The sequence below is a fragment of the Dipteris shenzhenensis genome, chromosome 1, assembly GCF_047967505.1.
Source record: "Dipteris shenzhenensis isolate YYH24624 ecotype China chromosome 1, Dip_SZ_1.0, whole genome shotgun sequence".
Lineage (NCBI taxonomy): Eukaryota > Viridiplantae > Streptophyta > Polypodiopsida > Gleicheniales > Dipteridaceae > Dipteris > Dipteris shenzhenensis.
The window spans coordinates 1,462,555-1,477,942 of NC_141596.1; the positions used below are offsets into that span (position 1 = coordinate 1,462,555).

General features: G+C 44.4%; 1 protein-coding gene across 1 annotated transcript in view; it reads right to left on the bottom strand.

Moving 5' to 3' along the window:
• LOC147905232 (U1 small nuclear ribonucleoprotein 70 kDa-like) overlaps window positions 1–15,388 on the bottom strand; it is a 52,062-nt gene that overhangs the window by 655 nt on the left and 36,019 nt on the right. The window contains exons 3-10 of the mRNA XM_087394589.1: window positions 2,888–2,967; window positions 2,436–2,511; window positions 2,267–2,331; window positions 1,813–1,875; window positions 907–988; window positions 659–821; window positions 439–522; window positions 28–297 (exon numbers count right to left, since the gene is read on the bottom strand). Coding sequence (XP_087250715.1) covers window positions 28–297; window positions 439–522; window positions 659–821; window positions 907–988; window positions 1,813–1,875; window positions 2,267–2,331; window positions 2,436–2,511; window positions 2,888–2,967 — 883 coding nt within the window. The remainder of the gene's footprint in view (window positions 1–27; window positions 298–438; window positions 523–658; window positions 822–906; window positions 989–1,812; window positions 1,876–2,266; window positions 2,332–2,435; window positions 2,512–2,887; window positions 2,968–15,388) is intronic.

Sequence of the window (15,388 nt, forward strand, 5' to 3'; positions counted from 1 at the left end):
CTATGAAAAGGCCAAAGCATGCCTTACCTCTCACGTTCATGATCCCGTGAGTGAGAACGCACAATACGCTCTCTGTCTCTGTCCCTATCTCTGTCACGTCCACGATCACGCTCCCGATCATGGTGTCTATCACGATCGCGGCCACGATCACGGTCTCTATTGCGGTCCCGCTCACGATCTCGCTCTCGGTGTCTGTCATAGTCTCTATCTCGTTCTCTATCCCGATCACGATCTCGATCCCTGTCACGTTCACCACGCTCACGATCCCCCCGATCCCTCTCCCGCCTTTCTGGTTCCCTGCAACCATTGACACATTACAGTTACCACAAGCAACTTACCACCCATTCCTTTTAAAGCTGCTCTTCTGGCAGAGCACTCCAGCCAACTTCTTGCGTTTAAAACTTGTACAGCCTCACACAATATTTGTTACCACTTTACCTTTCATCATGGCCACGATCTGGTTCCCGTGGTTTCATTTCCTCGCTTCTAGAAACCGCAGCAGAGGGACCAAGTTGTGGTTCCCTGCAAAGAATGCACAAGTAACACAAGTCAATCACCAGAGTCTCACGCTTTCTGCCAAAGCACAATATTGTTCTTGCTAAGTCTCAGACTTTCTTCCAAAGCACAAAACACTAGGCTAGAGTTCCTTCTCACAGACCTTCCAGAAAACTTCTGATTCACCTCATCACCTCCAACCCGAGTTGATCCCAAACCACCACCAAGTCTTTTTGGGCGCCAATTTGGCACAGTACGCCCCCTCTCTACATCCACCAGAACCCTCCTATTGTCGATTTTTTGCCCATCTGCTTGTTTGTATGCAGCTGCACAAAAGGTCCATTGTTAAACAATGTCTACAGGCTGTAAACAAACGCATTTGCCAACAGAAAACATGATCCTCTAACATACTCTTCATGTCTCGGGTGTGCTGGTACTCGATAAATGCGTACCCCCTTGGCTTACCAGTGTTTTTGTCATGAACAAGCCGAACCTGAGATGAAAACAAATCAACTTTCATAAGATCCAGATTTTAGACTCTTTGTGAAAGCTCCCCGGAGATGTACTTAATTATAGTGTGTGCTGATGAGCAAATACTCAGTACACTTTACATTCATCCTGCTAAGCCTAAGCTAAAACTTTACTATTCAAGCTACATAGCACGGCAACAAAGGCACCCTATGCCTCGCCAGCCGTGCTCACCTGTTAAGGTGTACGAATTCGCCACGCATGTTCAGCAGTGGACGCAGCATGTTGGAGGTGATGGTGATGGCAGGACAACCCCAAAGTATTGGGCTGACTGAACCTCAATTATGCCAATTTTAACCCCTTACCAAGGATGGACTTTTAAATTAAAAGCCTCATTCTTCTTGTAAAGCAGAGGAAAAGCAAGGTATACAAGCAAACAAGATTTTTTAATAAAATAAAAGCAGAATCACTGAATAAACTGAAATGAAGTAGGCCTGCCCAATTTATTAGTTGCCAACTCTGACCACGAACCATGAGCTTCACAGACTAAGCATGTATAATGCATTCTTGATTAGCATGTCTATTGAACCCAATCATATTGATGCAAGCAGAACCATTGAGATGCTAAAAGTGCAAAAAGAAGGTTATTTTACAAGAGGGGTAAAAAACAGAGTGTGAGGGAGGCGAGGGAGGGAAAGTGGTGGGAGGGAAAGCAGAGAGGGCTGATCAAGCTATTGCATTTGTGCACACAACCCATGTCAATATCTACTAGGAATAAAGAGACAAACCTTCCTTACCATCAAAACTTAAGTTTGTGTGCCCCTTGGGCAACCAGCTTTAGATACTTACCCGCTTGATCGGACCATATGCCTCAAACTCTCTTTTGATTTTGTGCTCCGTCGTTTCATAACTCTGCAGTGGAAGAAAATAAGCTCAGAGATACCACAATAATGAAGCATTAGTGCTTACCCCAATAGAAGCTGACCAATTATGTGCTGTACAAAGCTCCAGTAATTGCAAGTTTTTCTTTGGGCCTGGAACCATTTCTTTAAAAAAGCCTTGGGTTTGATAAATGTTGGTATTAAAAGACCTTGGTTAATTCTATAGACTTCATTTCCTGCAATTCCTGCATTCTGAGTGCCAAGTGTAGATCTAATTTGATAAGAGAGGAAGTGTCCTTTTAAAAATCGGAAATAAATCAAAACCTAAAATACCATTCCAAGATACAACTCTGCCTGAAAATGAATGTCAAAGCAGAGACAATTTCTGATTTACTGTTAAAAGGCCATTCCAGAATACTTACAATTCTTGCCACAAACAAAGTCTTGTACGGATCACCTTCCACAGCAGGATCGTGTTGAGGATCATCTGGAACATAAAGATAAGCTCAATCAGCATCATTTAGAAGCCAATTTGGCAATGACTTCACCTGAACACACAAAATATAGAGCAGGAGAGATCTCTCTTCTTACATTTCTCTAAATCTTCAGCTGCCTTTTCTGCCCCCTTCTCCAGACGAAGTACATGGATGCGGGCTCTTCGCTGTGCCTATTGAGAACCACCACCAAAAATCGATGCTAAATAAACCAAACTTTAAAGTACAAAATTACAAGCACAGATTTCCAAGCTTTCAGAACTCAATAAGCTAGTAGCAGCCCTATAAGAGAAAATGTGTGCCATAAAAACACAAGATTTGACATAAAACACATCCCAAGTGACCAATACAATTTTAACCAATGAACATCTGCAAAATTCCTTTTAACCGAGAAGCACATTTGTACTGGATAGTAAAAAGTGGTGTTAGAATGCATATTTTTACATCACATATTTGAAAGCATTCCAGCATTGATTATAATTCATCAAGTCATCCCTACTAAACCTGGAGCCTTTCCACCTGGTTCAAACTTCAGACAACAGAACTTACCGGTGTCTCGCCCTTGGTCACTGGTGGTGCATATTCAGCATCACCTGGCTCCGCAAAGTTGTTAACAAACTGTGATATACCTGCATAATGAACAACTATCTAAGAATGCCTCAGATCAATTCAAACACTCTCTAAAATGGGTAAAAAGTGGATCCAATTTTAGCAATTCTCTCATCATTGTATAACTAAGGGTACTTTTATTTCTCAATAACCATGCTGCTACGAACGGATTCAAGTCTAGAACAAGATTGAGGAAAGTCTGCTTTGTTCTTCATAGTAGTCGGAGAGTGGGATTCCAGCTTTCAATATGTTGAGGTACATTCAACAAGTAAAGTGGGGAGCTTCAAAAAGCCCACTTCCTTTCTAATGTTTAGCCTTGTGTACCATCTTTAAGTGTTAATCAGAGAGTGGAGAGCAGCAGGAGGCAACCAGACCACAGGATATAGAGGCTGACAGGGCACGACGACACGTCACAGACTTTTATGCATTTGAGTCAGCTCCAAGGCATAGCGGGGTGGAGGAGGAGGAGCTAGTTGATATGCGGGCAGCCTAAGGGAGACCACCCGAAACGAGGGGTCACTCAAAACGAGAAGACCACGCCCTCCCCCACCACCACAGCGTGAGACAGCCGACAAACGCAGATCCAAGATATTTTCGTCGCTCACAGACGAGCCACCACGGTGCCAAGCTTTGGTTCGTAAGTCCCAGCTCTCAGCCTACTTCAGTTAGTATGTCATTTATACTTTAATTTGCTCGAGCTATTGAGGTCTTTAGATCAGTTTAGCACTGCCCTAGCGTGCCCTTTGCCCCAGCCCATTGAGGCTTGTATGAGTTTTTCCTTTTTGGTGTACTTTGTACTTTGTCCCATAGGCTCACGAGGCCTCCCACAGACTTCAATGCAAGGACAAGAGATAGACAAGTGGGCCTACTAGACTTCACATATGAGAGAGATCCCCACATGATTCCAGAGTTAGATGCAACAGAGCTCATGATCCTGAGACATTTTGCAAATGCCTCACATGTGAGCGCATACGGACGACAATTACTTGAGTTGGAAGCTAGGGAGCTGTCCAGCCTTCAAGTGGGCCTACTAGACTTCACATACGAGAGAGATCCCCATATGATTCCAGAGCTAGATGCAGCACAGCTCAGGATCCTGCAAATGCCTCACATGTGAGCGCGTACGGACGACATTTACTTGAGTTGGGGGCTGTCTATGGATCAAAAAGAATCAAGGCATGATGATCTCTTACTTTACCCCATGTGAGGCAAAGCTCTCTGTTTTCTAAGGCACTAGTGACAGCTATGAGGAACTGTGTGGCTAAGTATGGTCACTAGTGACAACGCCCCTAGCGTACATGGCATTAGATCCTCTGCTCTCTGGGTATCTGAAACCATAACTAAACCAAAGAACAACCCTCAAACCAATCGCAAATTCCTCCTGGGCTCCCGGGCACACCATCCAAGACAGGATTTGTAGAAGAAATCGCAATTTGCTCTTGCACTAGAATCTGTAACCAGAACTTGAACAAAGCGTGGGAACTTTGAAGAGCTTGTTGAAACGTGATTGCCGACAAGTAGAGTAGCTGAGAGATGGAGGAGATTCTCCAACCAAAATAAATTGTATATCATACAAAAAAGAAAGGACCCAGAGGCAAGGTGATCCATAGATACCTTGTCAAGTTTAAGAACTATTCGGCACTTGATGCCAAGAGGGTACATGAGGACTACTTCTCAGAGTATCCTCGAGTTTTACAGTTGTATCAAGAAGCTTTTCAGTTGAGGACAACTGTTTAGAAGCCGAGGGGATGTCACCAGTTGGGGCTTCTCCCAAGAAAATAAAGAATAATCTTTATTACAATTGACTTTGGTCAAAGAACCGTTAAGTTAATTAACCAAGAATAAGTTTTATTGTTTTACTTTTGCTTTGCATCAGTAAATAGAGAACTGTGGGGACGCCCACAAGGGACTAGAAATAGTCCAAGAACAAGAATGTATGCATTAGACTAACCTTTAACGGGTTTAAGTGCTGAATGTTGTTTGTGGCAATGTGTAGGACCAAGGAAAGTGCAAAGGCGCCCTACAATTAGGGGAAAAGTGCAAAAAGCAGGTCCTACCAAAGGCAAAAAGCATCCAGAAAGTGGGCACTTATATGGAGGAATCCCAGATATGCTGGGAAAACAGATAACTATCTGCTCAAAGCTGAAAAAGAAAGCATACACAAGCTTTCTCCTCTAATAGTCTCTCACCCTATAGGTCGCACATATCCTGATATAACAACTTGTTTCCCACAAGAGAACGGGCATCACAACATAGTAAACACTATGGCAGACAAACCTGTACCATCCCTCTAGCATCGATGACATTACACAGCCCATTAGGAAACCATGGCCAAAGTCCAATCTTTGCTGCAAAATTACTCTCACCAAGCATGGCAAAAAGGCATCCATTTCAGTTCCACAACACTATTTCTCAGCTAAGGACACTTCCTAGCAACCACTGCTGGGTCACAGTCTCCCTTAGCTGCCTCAAGTGCCCTCTTGACCTCTTACCTGCCTAGAGCTCAGTTAGAAAAGCATAAATACCCAGCTAGCATCCGTGCAATCATGAGCCAGGAGAAAGACTTCACACTGCGAGTTCTGCTGCTCAGCAAATGCATTAAAAAGTTTAACCAGCTCTTCAAACTCCAGCCTACAATAGACTGAGATACCCTGCCTGTAACCGGCCTTAGATCACTAAGGGCAGTGTATCTGTCTCTACTAACTCACAAAGATGAAAATACAGCCAACTTAAAGGATTGCCTTTGTCCACAAACCAAAGCATAGAACTTCACTGCACAGCATCATGTAACCATTCAAGACAAGGGAGGCTAGAATGCCCCTACTCAGAAACATAGAGAGTGACACCTGTTGGCCCCAACACTTGGCACCCCTTGCGGTATTTATTTAAACTGGTTAGCTCAAAGATACAAAGGGACTCCCTTCAAGAGCTCACCCGCAGGTGCAACCTAGTACAACGCCAACCCGTGGCTATGCTAGTGACCAACTCCCAGTGCTACTACCTTGGTTCCTTTCAACAGACATGCCTAATCACAAGTAGACCAGTCCAACAGCATGCCAAGCAATGCATTACCCATTTCCAAGACATTACTGAGCCCAAGGCCAACCACTGCACCCCCAGGAAGAGAGTATCACAACCAGTGCCCCAATCCTCTCCCGGGCCAACGGCAGGGCATCCAACCTAGCAGGAACTCAGTAGGAATGGTTGTAGCAAAGAGTGTAGAAGGAAGATGAGAATTCAGCCAACAGAAAGAGCCTGTTTCAGCCCGAAACAGCTACAGAAGTAGGATGAGAAGCGGACAGCAAACTCTGGCAGGAGAGAGCTGCCTAGGAGTGTCTTCCAGCACTAGAAAAGATCAGAGAGAAGTGCATCCAGCAAGCTGTAGCAGATCAGCCAAGAATGCGTCCACCAAAACAGAGTTTACAGCCCACAAACAGCTCCGTTTTCAATGCGCCTTGCACTAGGAGTAGGAAGAGAGGCACCCATGAATATGGCTTCAGATGCAGAAAAGAAGAACTTCTGTCACGAAGAAAGTCGAAAACAGCTTCAAAAGTGGCCCAAAATGAAGGCGTCCAGGTCTCGAAAGCATGCCAGCAACAGCGAGCACCAAGGGGAGGAGAACTGTCGTGAAGAAAGCATGAAATTCTACTTCAGCAAGCAAAGGGGGAGCTGCAAAAATCCGCCATGAATGAAATGAAGCTGCCCCTAGTAGAGGTGAAGTCTCAAATCAGCAAGGAAAGCCAAGAAAGGGCTCCAGGGCATTCCAAGGACTTCCAGAGGTGACACAAGGCAAGCAGATAGGCCACCAGCAGACACCTAAGCAAAATAAAGGCATGGGATTTTTAATGCCCCTAGGGGTTCAGATGGCACACCATGACCCTAGCACAAAGGAACCAATGACCCTATTTTGAAGGATCTCTAGGGGGTCAGTCTTTAAAGGATGACCCCACTGAACCAAACCAATGACCTTAGAAAATGAAACCACTCTAATAGCACCAAGAGTTGCACTTGTTGCACATAAAATCATAGGTACCTTTTGGGCATTAACTAAGGCCCCTAGCCTGGTATCCTAGGCCAAATTCAATGACCATTAGTTTAGACACTTCCCCATCACCACGTCCCCGTGACACTGCCTGCCCTGCTTGTTCTCCAAAAAGACTCGCAGTTACTCGAACAGCTCATCGAGACCAGCCCAAGGGTCTCTCTTCCAAGACAAGAGATGAAGGCATCAACTGATGGCTGGCCATGTGTGAATGACAACTGACGATAGCCACAGGTGAGTAGCCTTGCTCACCCAGCCTATGACCATGGAGCTGGCCTTTACGCCCAGCCAACCCCTCCCGAAACCATTCGCAAGTAACATATAGAACTAAGCATAGATCCTGGTCTCCTTGCCTAAGTCGTGACCACTATCCATGCCCTAGTGGTCAACCGATGTCCAGTATAGAGCTGGCGACAGCGAATCGTACAGAGGCACAAAGTGGCGCTGCCTAGCCTCCACGACTGAAAAAATCGTATCGTCAACTAGGCCCTTGTGTCTTCTCTCCAGCCCTTGAGCTTCATGCCATGTGCCTCTCCACGCAACAGCTCGCCATTAGCCGTGATCTTCTAGCTAGCACCCCGATCCAAACGCCCAGCCCATGGGCTCTTGCATGCGTTATCAGCCCATTACTGCTCGTTGGCCAAACAGCCTTTAGGTCTGCCAACCCACATAATGACCAACCAGTCCGTGATGTACTTTTGCGTGCGCCCCCTTTTACACAACCCGTTGCCAGTCGTCTCCTTTTCTTCCTAGTTCCTCCTAAGAGCTTCCATGGGCAACCTTACCAAAAGCATGTAGGCATGGGCAAATGCCACGTGGCATTCCCCCTTCATTTGCCCCTAGCCCCCTCTAGTGGGGGCCTTTTTGGAAGCCCACCAATGGCCTAACTTGAAAACTAAGGGTATTTTGTCTCCTTCTTGTTCCAAACCACAAAACTCACTCCCAAGGCACAATTGCTATGGGTTCTAGCACATCAAGCAACCGCTCTTTGTTTTCCCAAGTTCCTGCCCACATGCAAGCCAACATGCATGCGCCAAAAATCACGCCCTCGTGACTGACTCTCTCTCTCTCTCTCTCTAGAAAGTGCTATGGAAGCAGGATGCAAGCAATTACAAGAGGGTGCCCAGCAACTAGAACAGTTGCAAAATCTCATGCAAAACAAGGGAAAGACTAAGGAGAAAGCCAAAGTGGAAGAGCCCAAGCAATGGGTACAGATTGCCTCCAAGTTTCCCCCTACGGAACCTGCAAGTGAGCCTAAAGCCCAACCTCAAACACGCAATAACACCCCATCAAAGGAGGACATGCAGGAGCAAAGCAAAAGGAAAGAGAAAAGCGTGCCCAAAATCTAGTGATTCGTGGACTCCCAGAAGTGGAAAAGGAAAGCCCCCTCACCTTGGCAAAGGAGGTGGCAAGTTTCTTTGCTCAACACTTCACAATCCCAGATGTGGCAGTCTATGGAGCCCATCGGGTTGGGAGGATGCAAGAGGGCATGCCCAACAAGAGAGCCATTGTATGCACTGTGATGGATGCCAGGAAGAGGGCTATCATTCTTGACAGTAGTAGGATTTATCTCAAAGGTTCCCCCTATTATGTCAGTGAAGATCGCACCCCGAAACAACAAGAAGCCAGAAGGAAGCAATATGCAGAAAGACAAATGAGACAAGGCAAGATGTCCCCTACTCAAGAAAGCAACCAGGATGCCAAATAGGGATACGAGACCCATGGGACATAAACGTCGTTACAATTGATGTTTTGGAATTGTAGAGGTTTCCCTTGGAATAAGGGAGTCAGTATTAATGCATTCATACAGGGAGCAAATATAGTTTTCCTGGGGGAAGCTTGGGAAAGCGAGCTTTGCAGAATCCCAAAAATACCGAGATATATGGTACATACAGTCTACCAAAAACAATTGGAAAGAGAGGCCAAGGAGGAGTGGCATGCATGATCCAGGAACACTTAGCAAACAAAATCAGCATGTATAGAGCTGATTAGCACAAGAGGTTTATATGACTGAAACTGGAATTTGGTGACTACTCTCTCTTCTTGGCAGGATGTTATATACCTCACCATGAGTCCCCTTTCTATGCTCGGAATGGAATAGATTCAAGTGATGCATTTGAATCACTATCCCTAGACATTGCAGAACTGAAAGACATTGGCAAGGTAATAGTCATGGGAGACCTCAATGCTAGAATTGGACAGTCGCAATTCCAACCTATTATGCACGATGAATTGGATAAAGAAGCTGCAATTGAAATAGATGCCTTGTGGCACAGGACATCAGAAGATGATACTGTAAATGCACAAGGAAGAGCACTCAGGTGTATGATGAATGGGATGCAACGCTTTCCAAGGACCAACAAGATGGCATGCTTCTCTGCCAGCGGGGGACATAGTGTCCTTGATTATGTCTTGGCCCATATCAATGCTCTACATGATATAGAAACTTTCAAGATAGGAGAGAAGTACCCTGAGTCAGACCATCTCCCACTATGGTTGACTCTTGGTATTCCAACTGAAAGAGAAGTGCAGAAATTTGCAGCCACTTCAAGAGGCTTCCATATTGATCAAGACAAGCAGAAAGACTATGCCATCACGCTAGATACAAAATTGAATGCAATGGCAATAACACCCACATGGGAAGCCCTCAGAAAAGCTGTCCTTGACACTGCAACGCAGGTTTTTGGAGAAATTTCCTAGGACAAAAAGAAAAGACATAAAGGGCTGCCCCACAAGAAATGGTATGATGATGAATGCAAGCAACTACGCAGTGAGCTGAAACATATTTCTGATATTAACCTCTACAAACAAAAGGAAAAGCAATACAATGCCCTCACGAGGAAGAAGAAAAGAAATTACATTTTAGAAAGGGATTTGCTTACATTCATCAAGAATCCCAGAAAGGGGTGGAAACAGCTTAAGGGCCAGAAGAAAAAGGTCATGGGCAATATCTCTGATGAGGAAATGCTGGAGTATGTCACCAAGCTCTATAATCATGCCAATGCCACAGAAATGGGAAATGAAACAATGTCATATGCTTCAGCCAGCCCTTTCACTTTTGAGGATGTTGAAGCAGGGTTGAAAAAGATGGCAAATGGCAAGGCCTCTGACCACATGCACATGTGTGCTGAACTCTTCAAATGGACAGAAGACAGGGCACGACAATGGCTATCCCACAGACTGACAAACGCTTTACATCATGGCTTCCCTCCAGATTGGCAAGAGAATTGGGTTCAGCCTCTATTCAAAGGAGGAGACAAAAATCCAGTCACCAATTACAGGACTATAATGGTCAATTCCACACTAGCTAAACTTTTTAGCACAGTGCTTGAGGCAAAAATCAGCAATTGGGCTGAAGAGGCCAAGAAGAGGGCCATTGGCCAAGCAGTCTTCCATAAAGAACATGGAACTGCAGATCGCCTGGTCACATTAAGAGTGCTCATGGATGAGACCTCTCGCTCTTCAAAGACAGCAAAGACACTCTCATTTGCTCTCCCTCTCTCCCTCTCTCAACAGAGACACTAGGGCCCAGGACAACATGTCGGGCTGGACCCCCCCGACAGTATTTTATTTCTTGAAGAGAGAATCTGTTACAAGAGTTCAGCGTAGCGCTGTCTGATACAAAATCCAACGTGAATGAATAATTACAAGAGCTTCAAGCTCATTTCAAATTGGCAACATGCCACTTGTCTAAAATCTAGACTAAGTCCTATTACATGCCACTAAGGGCCATTCTGGAGTCTTCAAAGCACTTGGTCACGCGAACCGCCTCCTAGATGCTTGTTAGGCTCCCGTAGCGCTTAGGAAAAATAACTCTTCCTAGTACCTGCAGCAATTAATTAAAGCGCACCACCATGGCACCCATTAATTAGCGCTTTGCATGCAAATAACACACTGTGGACTAATTCTAGTCACGGTGGGCGTCCCCACTGAATACATGTGCACACCTAAACAAATATAAAAATATATATTTATTCTCTGGTTGACCAAAGTCAACACTCTTGATCATAATAAAGGAGCTTTGACCAAGGGTTGAGGCGCCTTAATTATAGCCAAGCCTCTCCAACCGAAGTTGGCAAATCTTGGTTAACCGTGGTTAACCATCTTGGCGTATGCCAAGTCTCGTTGACCGAAGTCAACACTCTCTGACCGTAGTCAGCTCTGTAGTTCTCTAGTTAACCGTAGTTAACCCTCTTGGTAATAAACCAAGTCTCCTTGACCAAAGTCAGGTTTACTTGACTAGAGTCAAGCATCTTTGACCGTAGTCAACCCTTTGACCATTAAAAGAACTCTTTGACCATAATTAACACATATAAAACTCTTTAATGATGATCAAATAAATGATCAACTGTACTTTGACTTAGGATATTTACATTGTGGTGACATCCCCTCGGCTTCTATTCAATTGACCTCAACTGAAAAGCTTCCTTGTAAACATCCAAAAGCTGTGGACGATCGGATAACATGTCTTCGTCCATCCACTTGGCATCTAATGCCGTATAATTCTTGAATTTTACAAGATACCTGTAAAACTCCTTATCCTAAGGACCTTATTTACTCTGGCTGAAGGACTTCCTCCAGCTCATCCACTTCTGGTGGATCCTCTGATACTGGTTCTGTAGGCTCTGGCCCCTGGAATTTCTTTAGAAGACTCACATGGAATGCATTGTGAATCCTTCAATGCTCTGGCAATGCTAACCTGTATGCAACCTCATTTATTCTTTATGTATCCCTGAAAGGGCCATAGTATCAGGGAGATAACTTTGCATACACTTTCTGTTTGCCTTTAAATTTGCGGAGCCTAGCTTTTTCAAACTTCAAAAGTACCCAATCCCCTTCCTAGAGATCTAACTGTCTCCTATGCTTATCTGCAGCTCTTTTATGTTTCTCTTGAGACCTTTCGATTGCTATCCGGACTTGGCTGAAAGCTGTCTGGAGGTCTCTCACAATCCGATCAGCTGCAAATATTTCATCCTTGGTCCTCCGGATGGGTGGCAAAATCACCTTCCCATAAATGACCTCAAAGGGGCTTTCCCTGTAGAGCTGTGCACTGTATTATTGTAAGCAAACTCTACTAATGGTAGGTACTTTTCCCAGTCTGAACCTCGGTCACCCACGTAGCATTTCAGCATATCTAATGCTGTAGAATTTGCTACTTGACTTTGACCATTTGTCTGGGGATGGAAAGAAGAAGAAAAATTCAAATTCGTCCCCATGTTATCAAATAAAGCTCTCCATAATAGATTGGTCATTCTGGGATCTCGATCACTGACAATGGACTTCGGCATACCATCATGCTTAAAGATCTGTGCCATGAAAAGCTTAGCCATATGATCTGCCTTTATGGTTTTGCGAACCGGAATGAAATGAGCTTGCTTGCTGAATCTATCAATGATAGTCCAAATCCCATCATTCCCTGACTTAGATCTTGGCAAAGTCCATTGTAATACTTTCCCATGGTGCCTGAGGCACGGGAAGAGGCATAAGTAGGCCAGGTGTCTTTCGTCTATCATACTTCACTTTTTGACACGTAAGGCATTCAGTAACAAACTGATGTATATCTTTTCGCATCCCTGGCCAAAAGAAATACCTCTCTAGTGCTAGAGTTGTCGCTGTAATTCCTCTGTGTCCAGCATAGGGAGGTGCATGGCATTCCTCCAAAATCTTTTTCCTCATCTCCTGGGTGATGCATAGGCAATCATCTTTCATTAGATACCCATCTTTCAGGGAATAGTGACTGGTGGATTGCCCCTCTTGCATTTGTTGTAAAATCTCACCAAAATCTGCATCACTAGCATATTGCTCCCTCATGCTTTCTAGGTCCTGATGATAAGCAATAGTCACATTATTGACCTGGGGTCTTCGGGACAAGGCATCTGCCACTCTGTTCCGAATTCCTGGGGCATGGACAATCTGAAAATGATACATTAACAACATGTTTGCCCATTTCATATGCTTCTCGGAAAGCTTTGTCTGAGTCAAAAAGTATCTCAGACATTGATGATCTGTTTTAACAGTAAAATCTGCACCCAAAAGATAGTGCTTCCATGTATGGATGGCATGAATTACAGCCAATAACTCTTTCTCATAGATTCCCAGATATCTTTCTGCATCACGCAATCTTCGGCTCTCGTAGGCTACTACATGTCCATTCTGATGTAATGCAGCCCCAACACACTCTCCACAAGCATCGCAATCAACATCAAAAGGTTGATAAAGATCCGGGACTAGAAGAATAGGTTTTGTAGTCAACTTCTCCTTGAGTGTATTGAATGCTTTCTTATGTGATATTCCCCATGTGAAGGCTGCATTTTTCTTAGTAAGGTCATGTAATGCTGCTGCGATATCAGCAAAATGCCTGATAAACCTTCTGTAGTAAGAACACAGGCCTAGGAAACTTCGAACTTCATGCACAGTTTTCAGCTTTGGCCATTCCTGAATGGCACGAATCTTTGCTGGATCAATCTGTATCCCATTCTTGGATATTATATGCCCCAGATAATGGATTTCTTCCAAGAAGAATTCACTTTTCTTGCTGTTTGCATAGAGCTGATGATTTCTCAACTCTTGAAACACTATAGCAAGATGTTCCTTGTGCTCTTCTTCTGTCTTTGAAAAGACTAGGATATCATCAAAGAAAGTACCCGTGAAATGCCTGTACTTTCGGAAGATGCGATCCATCATTCTATTGAATGTGGCTGGAGCATTTGTCAACCCAAAAGGCATCAGTAAGTATTCATACAACCCGAACGTAGTGCGGAACGCTGTCTTGTGCACATCTTGAGGCTGTATCCTCACTTGGTGATAGCCACTCTTTAAGTCTATCCTGCTGAAAACTGAAGCTCCATTTAACTGATCCAGCACATCATCAATGCGCGGAATAGGGAATCTATTCTTAATGGTCATTTTGTTCAGTGCGCGGTAATTGACGCACATACGGAATGAACCATCTTTCTTCTGTACTAGCAGTACAAGGGAACAAAAAGGAGACGAGCTGGGCTGAATCAACCCTTTGGACAGCAAGTCCTATACCTGAGCCATAATCTCCTCTCTCTGAGTCGCACTGACTCTATAAGGTGGTCTGTTTGGTGGTTCACTACCAGGCATTAACTCTATTTGATGATCTTCTGGTCTCTCTAGGGGTAACTCCCCTGGCAAAGCATCGGAAAAGCAATCTTTAAAGTTTACAAGAAACTGAAACTTATCTTTGTCTGCATCATTCATTTCAGCATGCATATCATTCTCTTTTTCTTTTACAAAAACCATGTTCGCGGAAATTGCAGACTTTATTGCTTTACCACATGTAACATCAGATACAATGGGGATAGTCTCCCCTTTATTCCTGGCAACTAAATGCTGGTTTTTCCCCCTATGCACAAACTCTAGCACTCTTTCAGGAAGAGTCAACTTCACTGCCTTGCGATGAAACCAAGGCATTCCCAAGACTACATCGTGATGTTTCAGTGGAGAAATGAAGAAGTCTTCCTGATCCACATAACTCTGTACATGAAGACGGAGCTTCCCTATCAAGGGAGTGACTGGCACAGGATTCCCACAGAACATCTGATCGGCATCCAAAGCCCTGCCCAACTCCTCCATCTTTATTCCCAGCCTCAAGGCTAGGTCCTTTGATATTAAATTATCAGTAGCCCCTGGATCAAATAAAATTAGCGCTTGCTGGTCTCTGACTTTGCCCCATGATAGCAGCAATTCTCGTTCTTCTAGGTTTGAAACATGACCCAGTATGTCAAGAATTCCTCCTGCCATTGGCTTTTGCGGTCCTCGTGGCTTCTCTGCCTCTTTTCCCTTCGAAGTTGAAGGCTTTTCCGGGCACTAGGCAGCCACATGCCCCTCTTTGCCACACTTGAAGCATTTCCCATCTCTACGGAATTCAGCTATCTGTTCAGGGGTGAATGGAGATTTGCCTTTATAAGCCTTTGAAAACTGAGTACCCCTCGGCTTCTAAGGCTGAAACCCTTTCTTTTCAACCTTGGGGTACTCTTTCTTTTCTGATTTTGAAAAATCAATTTCTTTCTTTCGGCACGTCCTGCATGCAAGGATAGTACCGTGGATGGATCTTGTAACGGCACAAGACTAGCTACTGAAGCTGAATGCATGAGGTCTTGAATTTTCTTTGCCCCCAAAGCATTCACTACTGCCTGGATTCTTGGACTGAGACCTGCTCTATACTTTCTCATTTGGGTTTCTTTGGAGATCTTTTTGAAAGGTGCAACCTGCAAATAAGCATCCCAAAACTTTTGGTTGTACACATCCACTGTATCTCTTGCATCCATATGCAAACTGTCCCAATCTTAAAGAACATGGTAATTGTTTAGACATAAACTGCTGGTAGAAGGCTTTCTTGAAGTCCTTCCAGTTCTTTGGGGCTGACCCATCTG